Source organism: Leiobunum rupestre, chromosome 9 (assembly GCF_980474605.1).
Source record: "Leiobunum rupestre chromosome 9, qqLeiRupe1.1.hap1, whole genome shotgun sequence".
NCBI lineage: Eukaryota > Metazoa > Arthropoda > Arachnida > Opiliones > Sclerosomatidae > Leiobunum > Leiobunum rupestre.
In genome coordinates this window covers 43181378-43193981 of record NC_143392.1, presented here as the reverse complement: position 1 = coordinate 43193981, position 12604 = coordinate 43181378, and the positions used below count along the sequence as shown (strand labels likewise).

At 33.4% G+C, this 12604-nt stretch overlaps 1 protein-coding gene across 1 annotated transcript in view; it reads right to left on the bottom strand.

Annotated features, from left to right (window-relative positions):
• Nucleotides 1-336: 336 nt before the first annotated feature.
• Nucleotides 337-12604, bottom strand: part of LOC149928472 (uncharacterized) — a 249584-nt gene continuing 237316 nt past the window's right edge. Inside the window, exon 29 of the mRNA XM_090157884.1 lies at nucleotides 337-751. Coding sequence (XP_090014010.1) covers nucleotides 475-751 — 277 coding nt within the window. The 3' untranslated portion in view covers nucleotides 337-474. The remainder of the gene's footprint in view (nucleotides 752-12604) is intronic.

Below are 12604 nucleotides of genomic sequence, written 5' to 3'. Positions count from 1 at the left end.
CACTTAAATCTACCACCGTACCACGTAAATGAAAAACGGTGTGATTATTTTTGATATACACATACAAAACATACAAAGGCCGCTGTGTCGCACCACATTTTGGTGCAAATAATGCAATTTAAATAGTATATAATATAATGTTTTTGATCAGATGATGTTGTTCGCGCTCCCTAGCGGTTGATTTTTGAATTAATTATCGGAGCGCTTTTTAATTTTAAGTATTAACATTATTATTACGTTGATTGTCATTTTATTCCGAATATTTTGGTAGTCTATTTACAAACTGTTGCATATCCAATATTGTCAAAAACAAATAGGAAACACTAACCATGTAGATTAAACCGGAAGTTAACAGACGCGGAAGGCGCGGGTAAATTAAAAAACACTTAAATAGACTTACGTGATTCTTCCCCCACACGAGGAAATTTTAGCGCGCGTTATATAGTGATATGTCTGCCGACTATTTGACGACACTCAACCGAAATCTCCTGGACCTTTATAAGCGTTCTCATTGGAGGAGACGATGGTTCGCGAGGTGACGTCATCGGTGACGATATTGGGCGACGAAGGTAGCGTGTCCAATAGGCCGCCTCCGATACCGGAAGAGGAGGAGGAGTCGGTCCGACTCTCCTCGAACGGGCGGTCGGGTTTGTTCAACGACGACCGCGATGCGCTTCTGGAGTTGACCACCAGCGTTGGACACGGCGAACTTTTTCGCAGTAGCACTGTCGTTTCGCTGATTGAGTCGTCACTGCAAAGATCAAATTAGGGAAATTATATCTAAATGGTATTTTAACATCGTGTTACCGGAAGTTAGAACCTGGTGATATCGTCTGATTCGATGTCAAATTTACATTTATAGCGGGCAAAGACGACTTTAAAGGGGTAAAATTCATCCGAGGTAACGTGGTGATGGCGTTATTTGTTAGTAGATGGCGCTCTGATAGCAGCATGACGTCATAATTTTGTTTTTTAAAGGTTGGTTGAAAGTTTTCAGTTTTTAGTGGAGAACGGTTTTGTCGAGATTTAATATACAAAATTCTCTTCTCTGATTGGATAGTTTAAAATCGTATTATAGCGCCATCTATGGCGGAGAGTGTTAATTACTGTTAAAATTAATTGTTAATTTAAATTACAAAAGATATATATTTTTAATAAGAATTTAAAGTATTATAATTTAGTAATTAATTAATAACTGTTTAAAAAAGTTTATTTTTCATAAACTTTATAGTGTCGCCATCTACCTCAAACCTTATTAAATAGGAAGGTACCTCGGGTGGATTTCGCCCCTTTTTGAATGTTTCCCTGTAGGCAATATGTGAATGCGTCTAATAGACTAATACTAATCTAGTATTTTCCCGGCTAGGCCTAAGTCATATTCCACAAAAAAACATTTTGTAAGAGTGGGATAAATCCCGCATCCAAAAAACACCTTCGAACTGAACAATTATCGTGGTCTTATTATTTGTGTTGCCCCTGCTCATTCACTAGATTTTCCATTGTATATAAGTTCATAATATCATCATTATGCATATCATTGTTTATATTTTACTGTTTTCTTGATTTTTTTTTGTTTTAGTGTATTTTCTCCTATTGTATCGGTAGAGATAGAAAAGGGACCATTGTAATTTATGTACAGTTTTAAAGACTAGAGGTCGGGAACGGTTAATCATTATCCATGTTTAAATTGATTTTTTTCGGGAAAAAAATTTAAACAAAGAAATTCACCGGTTAATATTTCGGAAAATGTTTAAAAAACATGTATTATTCGTAAAATTTTAGCTTTTTATCGAAAAAAACGTCGTTTTTCCGATTAATTTTCAAATTTATCAAAAAATTAAATGGATAATACAGAAATATAAATTACTTGATCAAAACATTTTACGAATAATTTTGAGAGCTTTATCTATTGAATAAAAGTTAACCATCACCGACCTCTATTAAAGACATTCATTCATATCTAAATCCCTGCAAGCCCTTCATGCCACGTGAGTCAGCAGCTCCCTAACCTGACTATTTCCGTTAACACAATAAGTTTTTATGGAAGGGGAAACCGAAGATCCCCGGGAAAAACCCATCTAACCAGTGGGGAGAGAACTTGCAAGCTCAACGCGGAAGGAGTAGTTCCAAGTTTTCACCCGGTGCCACAAGCTGGGATCAAACACGGCTACTCTTACTGCGAGGCGAAAGTGTTAGCCACCCCATTATTGTTTACTATGGCTTTTGAAAATTTAGGCGTTGCTTAGTGGTTTATGGCCGAGGTAATCCCTAAATTTGTCTCGCGTACGAGTTGGAGGTTACATTTCCTTTAAGGGTTGAGTTCCAGTATTATAACAACTATAATAGGATAATCTGAGGTATAGGCTAATACTTTTTCTCAATTATGGGCCACACAAATTAACTTTACGATTTTATTTTTCAGGGCCCATTCAAGTCGCTTTGGGGCCACCAAATGAAGAATATAGGCTACACCTGGCACCACCCAGTGGCGTAAATAAGGCCCCCACAGACCCCGAAATGCAGGAAGGCCACAGGGCTTCAGGGGCCCCCTAAATTCCTATCAAATAATATTCTAGATACCGACTAAAACTTGAACTATTCGTCAAAACCGTAAGTGATCGCACTAGTCTAGTACCTGGATGGCACGATAGATGTCACTTTCGGCAGTGCGTCCGATTGGTTGAGATTTACAAAGCTTACAAACGCGAAATAAATCGTAAGTTATAATACAAATTTTTATATTGAGCAAAAATAAGTAAAAATTATAACAAAAACAGTTCTTCGAACTGAAAAAACAGTTTAGAGCTCGTTATAGGTGCAGCCTTAAAGGGAAATATATTATTTTTATTGTTGATTAATATGTCATTAAAATTAAATTAATTAATTAATTAATAAACTTTAAAATTTTAAAATTTATTATTATTGTATTATTTATAGCAGTAATCTGCAATAAGTAAATAATACAATAATAATAATAATAAATGAATTCCCTGCCTTTGGGACCTGTGTTTGTGCTGGGCCTCGGTTTTCATGTTAGACTCAGTTTCCCGTTGCGCATGCGCGCCAATCTGAAACTTAAAAGGGAAAATGGATGCCTCGAAACCGTAATTTCCTGGCTTCAAAAACTTATAATTTCTCGGCGTTATTGATTAATTTATAAATCGTGAAAAGACGGGCCTATGAAGTGAAACACGCTGATTTTAAATCCGTTTACAGAATTAAAAGATGAGCTCTAAATATACTCCGCGGGCGCGGAGTATAATATGAAAGGTACACACCTATCCGCAGAGTTTGTATTTGAGTAACTATTTGTTAAAGAGTTACTAAGTAATTTTTTTCGCTGGTTGAACCAATTAGCCTTTTCAGTTTACATAGAGCCACGTAGTGGCAAATGCGAGAAGCTCTTAAACTGCTGGATTTTCGTCTGCTAAGCAGACGCTTTATTGAAAAATCGTTTGCTTAGCAGACGAAAATCCAGCAGTTCATGAGCTTCTCGCATTTGCCACTACGTGGCTCTATGTAATCTGAAAAGGCTAATTGAGAAATCGTCGGGTGATAAAATTAAAATATTTCGCGATACTGAAACGATAGGAGGTGATACTTTACGGGGTCTTTTTGCTGTAGTACGGAAAACATTTAAGTAGCTTTGGAGCCACCACTTGCTTTTCTTTATCAACCAGGTAAGAACATGTTCCATATCTTTGTAGATCGGGACGAGGGAAATGACGTCACTTAAGAATTTGGATTGAGTCTCGACAGGAATCCATACCTCTACTAGGAATGCTTATCGCGGCAGATTTTCGTCTCGATGTGGCTGACGGTTTTTTGGACGTCACTATCTAGGAGCAACAAACGCAGCACCCACACGAGGAGAACGCAACCCGTCAAAAGTCGTGCATTTACATGCGTACAGTTTTCATTGGTTAGACGCTTTAGCGCCTGCTGCCGTCGGAAGGGGAAAATTCGGAAATTATTTTCCCCGTAAAACGTTCAGCTTATAGATTCGTCCAATGAAATTTGTACACAACCCTGCGTTAGCGTGTTTAAAGGCTAGCTGCGTTCTCCTTGTGTTTGTTGCTCCTAGTCACTATGTTAAATTAACAAACAACAACGTGAGAGGGGAGCGCACGCAGAGGCGGGGCCAAAGCCGTCAAAGTGATCTTGGCATACGCGATACGGCGGGATAAGCATTCCAAGTAGAGGTATGGATTCCTGGTCTCGAACAGTCAAATGGAAAGCGAGGGCAAAATCTGTGGACGTCATAATTCCGGCCCTGAGATAAAGCAGTCTAAGAAAAAGAAACTAATGTCAACGGGCGTGACAAAACTGCGGCCAGAAAAGTATCTAATTTTAGGAGTGGAAATTTCGCACAGGGCGTCAACTCAGTATTACATTCATTTCTAAGTTTGGACGTTTCTAAAATCATCATTAGTCGGCGAATATCAATTGAGGACGTACTAGCGAAAAACCTAATGGTTATTGCCGAGACATTTGTTCACAAATTTTGGATCCTAATGTAAAAATGATTTGTACCATATTATCTGTATAATGTAGGGTTTACTGGAGTATATTTTGTAAAAGCCATTACTAGCGTTATTGCTTTTCAAAGCAATACGGCTGTTCCAGGATAAAATCTAGTAAAGGTCATTTTTTAAATTCGAAATAATTAAGTTTTTGATTTGGATTTTCAGTAATTATTACGGTAATGCAAGGGATAATTACTAGTATATCACGAATAATTAGGGGGTGGAATTTTTACAATAGGTGTACAGTTGAATTTACTATTATTGGGTATTTATGGGTTTTATTGGGTATTTATGGGTTTTATTGGGTTTTTGTTTATTAAATTATTACTGTTTATTAAATTATTACTGTTTATTAAATTATTATTGTTTATTAAATTATTATTGTTTATTAAATTATTATTGTTTATTAAATTATTACTGTTTATTAAATATATTATTGTTTATTAAATTATTATTGTTTATTAAATTATTACTGTTTATTAAATATATTATGTTTATTAAATTATTATTGTTTATTAAATTATTATTGTTTATTAAATATATTATGTTTATTAAATATATTATGTTTATTAAATATATTATGTTTATTAAATATATTATGTTTATTAAATATATGTTTATTAAATATATTATGTTTATTAAATATATTATGTTTATTAAATATATTATGTTTATTAAATATATTATGTTTATTAAATATATTATGTTTATTAAATATATTATGTTTATTAAATATATTATGTTTATTAAATATATTATGTTTATTAAATTATTATTGTTTATTAAATTATTATTGTTTATTAAATTATTATTGTTTATTAAATATATTATGTTTATTAAATATATTATGTTTATTAAATATATTATGTTTATTAAATATATGTTTATTAAATATATTATGTTTATTAAATATATTATGTTTATTAAATATATTATGTTTATTAAATATATTATGTTTATTAAATATATTATGTTTATTAAATATATTATGTTTATTAAATTATTATTGTTTATTAAATTATTATTGTTTATTAAATTATTATTGTTTATTAAATATATTATGTTTATTAAATATATTATGTTTATTAAATATATTATGTTTATTAAATATATTATGTTTATTAAATATATTATGTTTATTAAATATATTATGTTTATTAAATATATTATGTTTATTAAATATATTATGTTTATTAAATATATTATGTTTATTAAATATATTATGTTTATTAAATATATTATGTTTATTAAATATATTATGTTTATTAAATATATTATGTTTATTAAATATATTATGTTTATTAAATATATTATGTTTATTAAATATATTATGTTTATTAAATATATTATGTTTATTAAATATATTATGTTTATTAAATATATTATGTTTATTAAATATATTATGTTTATTAAATATATTATGTTTATTAAATATATTATGTTTATTAAATATATTATGTTTATTAAATATATTATGTTTATTAAATATATTATGTTTATTAAATATATTATGTTTATTAAATATATTATGTTTATTAAATATATTATGTTTATTAAATATAATAACAATTTAATTTTACAATTTTACATGTGAAAAGGCAATGAAACATGTGAAAGTCTATAGATATTTCCGCCGCTTCCGCGCCGAACCAAAACACTGGCAATAGGCTAATAGTCTAATAGAGTAGTAGCACTCTGTACCTTTGGCCATGGCCGCCATTTTGGTCGCAAATGTTTTATCTATAGGAAAGAGCATGGGTGACGTACTAGGACGTCACAGTGCCATTACTCTATAAAGATTTAGATATAAGGTTGTTTAGATAATAAACTTACTCTTAGTAAGTCAGTCTTTTTAAGTTCTTTACAAGTTGTAAGAATATTTTTAAATTTCTAAAATAATAAACATCTAAAAATTTTCCACTCGTGTTTTTTAAAATTCAAAACTTTGAATGGGGTTTTTAAGTGGGTTTTTTTAATTCGAACCCTGCCTCCTACGCATTGTAACCCGGCCACCCGAAATAATGGCTTTAAAAGTCTCTTGATGACTTAGGCCTAAGGTGGTGCCTCGGGTATTAGCCTAGCTGATTATTATTATTATTATTATATTTTTTATTAAATACCATAACTCTTACTTAAAAAATATTATACCAAACTTCAACGTCAATAAGAACCGACTGAAAATATTTGGACCTAAGGTAACGAGCTGCAAACTTAGAGACCAAAATTTCATACCCCAATTACCAAAATCGGCAAAACAAAAGCAGATTAAAAATGTTATCATAGGAAATAAAGTTGTCCAATGGAATCAAGCTGGAAATAACCAATCATAACAAACGTCGAAGAGCAGTTCGACGAAAATAATGGTCGTATTACTAGCCCATTAAGGAATAACAAAAAACTTTCTTCCAAGCCCTTAAGCTTATATTCGGACAAGGTACACACACCCTGGAACTAAATTTTCGTCTCTTTAACAGCGAGAGATTTTTTCGCTGGTCAGCCTCGGGGCCAATAGAGGCGGAAGTAGAGTTGAAACAAAACGTCGCCGCGAGGTTAAAGCGGTTTAAGACTGAGAACCGTTCTGTGATAGCCGGCGCTAAAAGGACCAAAAAGGGGCGGGGGGGGCGAAGCGAGAATTAGGGGGAGGGGAGGCTGGCCCTCGTAATGGGCTTTTCCGAGGACATCCTCAGCCTCCGTCATCCATCTGGGTTGCTATTATCGGAAGAGGTTTTCTCCTCATCAAATACAGGGTGACATTCGGCAGAAAAACTTTGGTTCGATCTCCGTGCTCTGTCCTTTACGAATGAAGCATCCTTTTTTAGGGTTATTATGTCGCGAAAGATAAAATCATCTATTAACCAACGTTGAAAGAACAAACACAGTTCGTCGGTAGTTCAACATTTTATTCAAATCGGCTCACTTTTTTTAAGAATGTATGTAAGGAGACGACCCGAGGTGTAACACACCGATTTTGTTCAAACTCTAGTGTTTGGTAGACCTTCGTGGAACTTGAAAAACCCTATAGGGAAATGTCTCCATAGGCAACCGTTTTGCCATGGCAACAAAAAATGTTTTTGACAACACAAAATGATAATTTTCCCATTGAATATAACATGGGAATCTGACCAATTTTAAGGGTACCCCCTGTAAAAATTTTAATCAATTTCGAACTTTTTCATTATTTTTTTATTTATATTTTCTATTTTTAGCATTTTAAATTTTTTTAATTTTTTACATGGGTGGTAAAATTGGTCAGAATCCCATGTTATTTTCAATGGGAAAATTTCCATTTTGTGTTGTCAAAAACATTTTTGGTTGCAATGGCCAAATGGTTTTCTATGGAGACATTTCCCTTTAGGGTTTTTCAAGTTACACGAAGGTCTACCAAAACCCCGAGTTTGAACCAAATCGGTGTGTTACACCTCAGGTCGTCTCCTTGTTATAGAGAATAGGCCTTTCTATACAGTAACATTGGCCTTCTTGTTTAGATGTATCGGGTGCGTCACTCGTAACGTAGATGATAGCCAATAGACGCTAGCATAAATTATATTTATGTCTTAATCAACTTGTTAAAAAGTTCCACGCGCGTCTTGATATTTTAGCGTAAACGGGCTCGAGCGATTTCGCGCGTGCTCCCTGAAATCAAAAAAATGTACGAGCCTTTTATGCTGAAATATTAAAGAGCGCGTGGAACATTTTAACAAGTTGAACAAGACACTAATTAAAATTTGACGAGTCGCCCTTTTTATAAGGAATCTAACCTTCAAAACTGAACTGAACTCCTACGTCTCTCGTGACGAATGCGATACATTAAAACAAGTTCGGCAAGCGTAATGACTTTATAGAAAGGCTTATTAGTATGTTGCAACGAGCGCAAAACCAAGCAACAGGGACTTTAAATACTGTTTAAGTTTACTTTTTTACGCTGGTTACCTCGATTTGTTTACAAAGTCCTTTTTTACCTATCCCACGAACCCAAACCTTAATGTTCGCGTTTCCCCGCTAAAACAATTCGCCATTTGAGTCGGTGATAGGCGAGTGGCAGGTCACTTCCTTGATTAACGACGCACCCCTCAAACGATTAAATCCGAGTTAATCGTGATTATTTTGATAAAATTCAATTTAATAACGATTGTGTTGATTAAAACACGTTTAATCATGATTAAATGAATAAATCATATTAGTATGATTAAATCCTGATGAAAACGATTAAACCGCGATTAATATGCTTAAATCGCGATTAGAAATTAGAACGATAATCAAACACAATTGCGATAGAACTATCAATATTAATAATTAATATTAAATTATCGTACTTAAGTTTTGATTTTAATTATAAAATCTCGATTCAACCGATTATGTTGATTAAACCGTGATTAAAATGATTAAATCTGATTAAAAAGATTAAATCTGATTAAAATGATTAAATCCTGATTAAAAAGATTAGATCATGATTAGAAAGATTAAATCTCGTTTAAATTGTGATTAAATTTATTAAATCGTGATTAAATTTATTAAATCGTGATTAAATTGATTAAATCGTGTAAGATTTTCTAATCACGATTACCCTGATTTAATCACGATTACCCAAAATGGAAGTGATGAGGAAGCTCGCTTCGCTTCAAAAAAATATCAGGTTCGATTGAAACGCAAGCACTCTGTACGTGTCAGCTCGAAAAGGGGTATTCTTGGCCGCTATAAATACGGTGGGAATAGCCGCTATCTAGTAAACCGCGCTTCGTGGCATCGTCTTAAGAGGCGCGGAAGTTCTGGGCCAAATCTGTATTCGTCTAACTACCGCGCGGTCACCGAAGCCCGGGTCCCCCTTTGATCCGGAGCATTTAAAATTCCATCCTCGACAAAGCGCCAGAGACGAACCAACCGAAAGGAAGAGCCGTGGATGGAGAAGATGTCCCGGATGAAAGCGGAAGCCCGGGAGCGGACGAGAAGGATTATAAGAAGCTGGAGTTTCTCCGCGGACCTCATCTGACAGTTCGAACCAAGCGGGGGAGATAGGGGATACGACGAAGCGGGAAGATTCGAGTCGGATAATGGCTCGTGGCGCCATCTATCGTCGCGTCGCTTGACAGTCGCCCGAGCGGGATCAAAACTGAAAAAGAATCAAGTCTGTCCGTGGACTTATCTCCGCGCTGGTTTAGTACGTCTTATCTGGGTTCCGACGCTACGCCACTATATTATGCGAAAAGCTATTAATAATTTCGAGGGAAAATAGTTTTAAAAAATATTCCGTCTTCTTAGGCCCAATGCTTATAATAAAAGTAAGATGATGTATAGCAAAGTAAACCTCGATCATAATTCATACCACTAATACTAATTTAAAAAATAGGTTAATAAAGGGGATTTTAATTTTAAGGGTACGATTAAAATAATTAATTTTGTATCTATTTAATTTTAATTTCAAAAGGTAATTTAATTTTAAAGTTAAAGTCCAATTATTGTTAAATCGAAAATTGAAAACATATCAATATTGGAAAAGTATTAATCTTTATGTCAGTATTATTTGCAAATTTCATTTAATTTTGGGTAGTTTAAAATAAATTTAATTTAAATAGCTAAATATGTCTAAACACTAATTATGAATTAACTGTTTAGTATTTTCGTTAAATGTTTCGAACATTTTTCAAGAAAATGATCCAATTTAAATATAATATAATCAATTACTTTTCCGTTGAAACTAATATCTGTACATTTTAAATGTAAAGTTTTTCAAAATATTTCACAAATTTTGTGAAACATTATTGTTGATAATTATTATTAGTTTGCTATTTTTACTGGCAAGCTTGGAGTTAATTAAGGTTGTGTTAGAAAGTGTCCAAACAGGAGTGCTACTCAAGGCAATTGGAAATTTGTCGAGCTTACGAAAGCAAACTCGAGCGATCAGCTTTTGCCTAAATGGCCGGGATTACATTACAGTGATTAGCTGATATCAATGGTCAACAGTAGACATGGTAGCCCAACTAATCCACCCGGCACAGACATTTGAAAGGACCTCGACGAGGAGCCATTAAATTAACGCCTTCATCAACGCATCAGAGATACCATAAGTCTATAAATATAAGTGTGCTATTAAGTCTCGAAATCAATGTTACATGAGACCACTAAAGCGGTTGGAATTTAACATTAATGAACATCCGAGTAGTAAGAGCTCGGCGATTGGATAAGAAGTAATCACTTTATTTATTTTTATCCACAAACGAAAATCATCCGGGGAAAAACGATTATTTTACATGTTAAATTGCTATATAGCCGTGGATAATATCCATGGATAAACAGTTAATCGTAATTTTTATGGTAAATCAAAACTTTAGCGGTTAATTTATCTGTTTCGCCGAGCTATACGAGTAGTCTCTGATCAATAGATGGCGTTAGTCCTATTCCATTATTTAAAGGGGCAATTTTCAAATAAGATAAGAGGACCCACAGATAAAAAAATGACCTAGCAACTTACGGACTTGGCACTCAAGCTCGCGCGGAAAAGTCATCATGGTAATTTACACGATGCAGACGACGTGCAAGGAATTTAATTACATTTACGTAATTTTTAAAGAATATTTTTGCGTTTACCCAATTTTCGTCCAACTTTATAAGGTTTATCCAATTTCATCGAAATTTAACAACATTTACCTAGTTTTTAACGAATTTTATTAATTACCCAATTTTTATATTTTTACCCAATTTTAGTCGATTTCAAACAATTTTATTTGACTTTACCCAATTTAATTTAAAATGATCTAAATATAACTTCATTAATGTAATTTATTGAAATTTTACCTAAATTTACTAAAAATTATTAAATTTTGCCCAAAATAGGTCAAATTTATCATTTTAGGTATTTTAAAAATTTTAATTTTTTCAAATATTTGAAGAATTTTCACCGAGAAAATCCCATGCTTTTTCAAATGGAGATTTTTTTTGTCTTGAGAGGTCAAAACCATTTTCGGTTGCCATTGCAACTTTCCCCAAAGTCAGTGATAACCACCACGGGTAGTCTCCTTTGTTAGTATTAGCGGTAGACAATAAATTTCACCTAACTCTAATCTAATAATATTTATCACTTTAATTAGCGGACTAAATTTCCGGCGGGGACCGAAAAATCTCCGCCATTGGTAGTGATCGAAGGTAGCCGTGATTTCAAGTATAGCTCAGGATTGAGGTATATAATCACGTAATACCCAGAAATATAAGCGCCTCTAGGGAGTAAACTACTTAATTTAAAACTAATTTTCTGGCGAAGGCTAAATTATTCATATCTCTAATGTTATTGAGATCTGTTTATAGCATACGACGATACATGTTTCATTTTTGGGACCAAAATGGGTACTTTTCTATAAGAGATACAGAATAAACCAAGAAAGTATATATGTATACGTTAGGAATGACTAAGTACCCATTGTCACTGTGCTTCGAGAATCATCACTTAGACATTCCAAGTGTACAAATATATAATTTCCCGCTTCTACTACGTCCGTTTCTATAAGAATCAGCACTACCACCGTAGCCTTCCTTATACATTCCAAGTGTACAAATATATAATTTCCCGCTTCTACTACGTCCGTTTCTATGAGAATCAGCACTACCACCATATCCTTCCTTAGACATTCCAAGTGTACACATATATAATTTCCCGCTTCTAGTACGTCCGTTTCTATAAGAATCAGCACTACCACCATAGCCTTCCTTATACATTCCAAGTGTACAAATATATAATTTCCCGCTTCTACTACGTCCGTTTCTATGAGAATCAGCACTACCACCATATCCTTCCTTAGACATTCCAAGTGTACACATATATAATTTCCCGCTTCTAGTACGTCCGTTTCTATAAGAATCAGCACTACCACCATAGCCTTCCTTAGACATTCCAAGTGTACACATATATAATTGCCCGCTTCTACTACGTCCGTTTCTATAAGAATCAGCACTACCAAAATAGCCTTCCTTATACATTCCAAGTGTACAAATATATAATTTCCCGCTTCTAGTACGTCCGTTTCTATAAGAATCAGCACTACCACCATAGCCTTCCTTAGACATTCCAAGTGTACAAATATATAATTTCT